The sequence below is a fragment of the Oncorhynchus kisutch genome, unplaced genomic scaffold, assembly GCF_002021735.2.
Source record: "Oncorhynchus kisutch isolate 150728-3 unplaced genomic scaffold, Okis_V2 scaffold1004, whole genome shotgun sequence".
In the NCBI taxonomy this organism is placed as follows: domain Eukaryota; kingdom Metazoa; phylum Chordata; class Actinopteri; order Salmoniformes; family Salmonidae; genus Oncorhynchus; species Oncorhynchus kisutch.
In genome coordinates, this window is record NW_022262949.1 from 4,459 (window position 1) to 9,101 (window position 4,643).

General features: G+C 53.8%; 1 protein-coding gene across 1 annotated transcript; it reads right to left on the reverse strand.

Moving 5' to 3' along the window:
• Positions 1 to 3,718: 3,718 nt before the first annotated feature.
• Positions 3,719 to 4,030, reverse strand: LOC116364144 (histone H4). Its single transcript, XM_031817381.1, has one exon. The coding sequence runs from the start codon at positions 4,028 to 4,030 to the stop codon at positions 3,719 to 3,721; it is 312 nt and encodes a 103-aa protein (XP_031673241.1).
• Between the last annotated feature and the right edge of the window lie 613 nt (positions 4,031 to 4,643).

Sequence of the window (4,643 nt, forward strand, 5' to 3'; positions counted from 1 at the left end):
TGCCTTTGCGCAGCAGCCTGTGCACACGGCCCACGGGGAACTGGAGCCCGGCACGGGATGAACGTGTCTTTGCCTTCGCCCTGGCCTTGCCTCCGGTTTTGCCTCTTCCGCTCATATTGGTAGCTTCAGTATGTCACAGAAAGTCTCAATGAGGCGCTGGCCACCTCGAGAGCCTTACTTATACCTCGCCACAAGAGGCATCGATTGGCCACTGGACCGGTGTGCCCTTATCCAATTGGAGTGAGGGAGTGAGGGAGAGACAGACAGTCAGCCCTAAGCCCGCCCGCCCGCCCGCAGGCAGCAGAGTGACAAGGGCTAGGCTACTCTGTTTCCCTCCGACTTTTGTTACTTTTTCTCATTGGCGGGAGCGCCAAAGTGACAACTCAAATCACTGAAACATGTATCAATCAATTCGAGAGTGGCTCATAATACAAATGGCTGCTGTCCAACACACTATAGTATGTATTCCTCTTATTATCAGGATCAATGTGACATGCGAATTCTAACACATATCACACCAATGTTGACTGGTGAGGGTGCTGCACTCTTGAGTGACAAATGTAAAGCCATTTAGCCACTCGAACATGTGGTGCGTAAGTCATTCATTTCATATCTTTTGCACCACAGGTAGGTAGGTAGGTAGGACGTACATGGAATGACATGCGCTTTTATGGAAAGAGGTGGGTGGCTCTTAAAAGAGCCTTTTGTGGTAACAACATGTGTCGAGTAGAAAGAACACTGTTTGGAATAGGTTTACTTCTTCTTGGGGGCTGCCTTCTTGGCCTTGGCTGCCTTGGGCTTGGCGGCTTTGGGCTTCACTGCCTTGGTAGCCTTCTTGGGGCTCTTGGCCGCTTTCTTGGCCGCTGCGGCGGGCTTCTTCACCTTCTTTGGGCTCTTGGCGGCCTTTTTGGGTGTAGCGGGCTTCTTGGCCTTCTTGGGGGACTTCTTTGCGGCCACGGCCTTCTTGGCTGCTACCTTCTTGGGCTTCTTGGCGGCGGCGGGCTTCTTGGCGGCCACCTTCTTAGCTTTGGGGGCTGCGGCTTTCTTGGCGGGCTTCTTTGCCTCGACGGCCTTCTTGTTGAGCTTGAAGGAGCCGGAGGCACCGGTGCCCTTGGTCTGGACCAGGGTGCCCTTGGTGACGAGGCTCTTGACGGCGATCTTGACACGGGAGTTGTTCTTCTCCACGTCGTAGCCGCCTGCCGCCAGAGACTTCTTGAGCGCGGCCAGGGACACGCCGCTCCTCTCCTTGGAGGCGGACACCGCCTTGACGATGAGCTCGCCTACGCTGGGTCCCGCTTTCTTGGGCTTGGCTGCTGCCTTCTTCTTGGGTGCCTTGGCCGGCGCGGCGGCGGCGGGTGCTGGTGCGACTTCTGCCATGTCTGTCGTTCGGTCCGGTAAACACACACACTTACAACACTACGGTAGTCTGTGAGGAGGAGTACTTTGCTGTAGACGCTGCTCTGCGCTATTGAAGCTCTACACCGTGCAGGGGGCTGGCCTTAAACGCGACATGAGAACCATGTAGACTCAAGCCACCCAGCTCGGCTTCTCCGGGCTGGCCAAATGCTCTTTCACTTGTGTTTTCTGGTCGCCAATATCGGGCCAAAAGTCACCGACGGAGCCGTGTTTTTGGCCCAAAAGCGAACGGCCCAGCGAGCAGACTTGTGTCCGTTCAGAATAAAGTCATGTGGGCTGCAGAAGCCCCGTGCATTTTGCTGCGACTCGCTCAAAACCTCACCGTTCGACTGTCGGGTGGAGCGGTGCGCACTGCTTTTCCTGTGCTATTTGTCTCCTAAATGGCCTAAAAGTGCATCCGATTGCGAGCACCATTGATTGTGGAGTGAGCCGAGATGTCTGGCAAGGGAATCAAATGGTTTGGCGTCCCCTGATGTGCTCCTTGGTGTTTTAAAGGAGAGCTCTTTTGGGGACCTTAAAACACATGCACTTGTGAGGCCTGGCTGAGACTAGTTTCACCTTGTATTCGTCATGTGTCCAGGAGGCACAGGAAATAATACACTGTGTGTGATGTTTTATTAGTCCTTTAGTTGGATTTGGAGCCTGCTCTTTGTGCACAGTGTGTGTTTTTTTCTTCTGCTAGGTGGTCTCTCTCTCTGTGTGTCTCTTTCAAAAGCAGATGAGGTGAGGGCCAAAGTAGTTGAGCTCACTCAGCTCGTCTGTCTGTGAACAGGCCGAGATAGGCTTTTGTGCCCTTCTCTCTCGCAGTCCTTCCTCGCTTGACTCCGCTGCGTGACTCGTGCCGGTCTTTGTGTCTGTCTGTCTTGGTGTCTGGCTGTGCGGCCGGCGCTATGGAGGCTGGCGCCCCATGTGCTTGTTCGCCCTGATATAGGCCGAGAGAGAGAGAGAGATTTGGAGGCTCTTCTTCTCCTCCTCCTCCCCCCCTCTTGTACAGGTGGAACGGCTAGTTTCAATCGGTGACGTCACTTGCTCGGAGACTGTTCTTCATGTGTGCAGAGGGTCCCTGCTACGGCCTAAAGTGATACAGGCTCCAGTCATTGGACTCCCCCTCACTGTGTTCTACTGGCATGCACACATTCCTACCCTGTTCATGTCAGCATCCTTTATCCCCCCCCCCTCCCCACAATTGGACACATGTCCTCCACACACACACACACACACACACACACACATGGATTTGCTTTTTTCACTGACAGGGTGGGTGGCTCTTAAAAGAGCCTTTGGGTTACTACAGCACTCCAAATGCGCTGTTTATTTGGAGCTGGTGTACTTGGTCACGGCCTTGGTGCCCTCGGACACTGCGTGCTTGGCCAGCTCTCCGGGGAGCAGCAGGCGCACTGCGGTCTGGATCTCCCTGGAGGTGATGGTGGAACGCTTGTTGTAGTGGGCCAGGCGAGACGACTCTCCGGCGATACGCTCGAAGATGTCGTTCACGAACGAGTTCATGATTCCCATGGCCTTGGAGGAGATGCCGGTATCGGGGTGGACCTGCTTCAGGACTTTGTACACGTAAATGGCGTAGCTCTCCTTCCTCGACTTTCGGCGTTTCTTGCCGCCTTTCCCTGCGGTCTTGGTGACGGCTTTCTTGGAGCCCTTCTTGGGCGCGGACTTTGCTGGCTCGGGCATGATGCTGGTGTCTCGTTGCTTCTCACAAACGAATGAGGGGGTGGAGAGCCCTTTCCGTCTTATGAAGACAAAGCTAAGCTAATTCGCCGGCCGTGGACACACCCCTGCTTTCTCATAGGCGCCCCTGCCATTTGCCCAGTGGAGCTGAGCGCGCATAAGAGCCTTCCACTCAGAGGCTTGCTTCCCTAACAAAGACCTGTCCCCCCCCCCCCCCCCTTATTCCATAGCCTATGCTCTGTCACTGGTGGGGAATGGTGTGTTTCAAAAAAAGATCCATGCAATGGCCAGACATAAGGCACCCCTTTTTGGACTTGGTGGGGATTTCCCAGGCGTGGTGCCTTTATTTCAGGTGTCTCGTAATACGACTGTACGCAAAGCCTGCACTGAACATAGCCTCCTGTCATGAACACTCCCTCCCCGTCCACTCAGAGTGGCTCGTGGTTTAATACGACTGTACTGAACATAGCCTCCTGTCATTTAACACTCCCTCCCTGTCCACTCAAGAGTGGCTCATGGTTTCCTACAATGGATTTGGCCCTTTTGAAGCGGATGTGGGTGGCTCTTAAAAGAGCCTTTGGGTTCAAGTCGGGATGTTGACGTTCCGAAAAGAGTGCGTTTAACCGCCGAAACCGTACAGGGTGCGTCCCTGGCGTTTCAGAGCGTAGACCACGTCCATGGCCGTAACGGTCTTCCTCTTGGCGTGCTCGGTGTAGGTGACGGCGTCACGGATCACGTTCTCAAGGAACACCTTCAGGACACCGCGGGTCTCCTCGTAGATCAGGCCGGAGATACGCTTCACGCCGCCACGGCGAGCCAGACGGCGAATGGCGGGCTTGGTGATTCCCTGGATGTTATCGCGGAGAACCTTACGGTGACGCTTGGCGCCTCCTTTTCCGAGTCCCTTGCCGCCTTTACCTCTTCCAGACATCGTGTGTTCGCTAGCTGAGTTCAAGTGAATGAATGACGCAATTTTTGGGGCTTGGTGCTCTTATTATCTGCGTTTGGTGTACCTGATTGAAGCCAGTGGCACAGAAAGCGCGCGCTTTTGCCTGGCCTCTGCTGCAAAGGGGAGGGCGTTCGTTCTAGGGAACTATGGAGGAAGAAGAAATGAAAGCTACTTACATGCGCGGGAAACACACTCAAATACTGAGCTATGTTGAACACAAGGCCCAACTGTGACAACTGGGGGATCCACTACTAATCTGTGTCCCACTCTTCACATTGATTGGTGTTGTTCTTGTTGTTGTTGTTGTTGTTGTTGTTGTTGTTGCACCTGATTCAACTCTTTCAATCAGCTGTGCCTCTCCAGCGCTACAACAAAAATGGCTACTCTACCCCTGCCTGGAGTTGGGAAACACTGAACTAGTAGGATTCAACCCACTGCAGTTGCCAGTCACACCTAATAGAGATAGGCGTTAAAACCTCAAATAGTGTCACAAGTACAAAGGAGAAACGAAGTGGAACATATACGGGAAACAAATACACAAGGAACGCCACAAATCCTAAGGGGTCCGTAATGTCACCTCAGCAGTCATGTAGCT

Coding starts and splice junctions, on each gene's coding strand:
- LOC116364144 (XM_031817381.1), bottom strand. CDS start 4,030: ATGTCTGGAAGAGGTAAAGGCGGCAAGGGACTCGGAAAAGGAGGCGCC.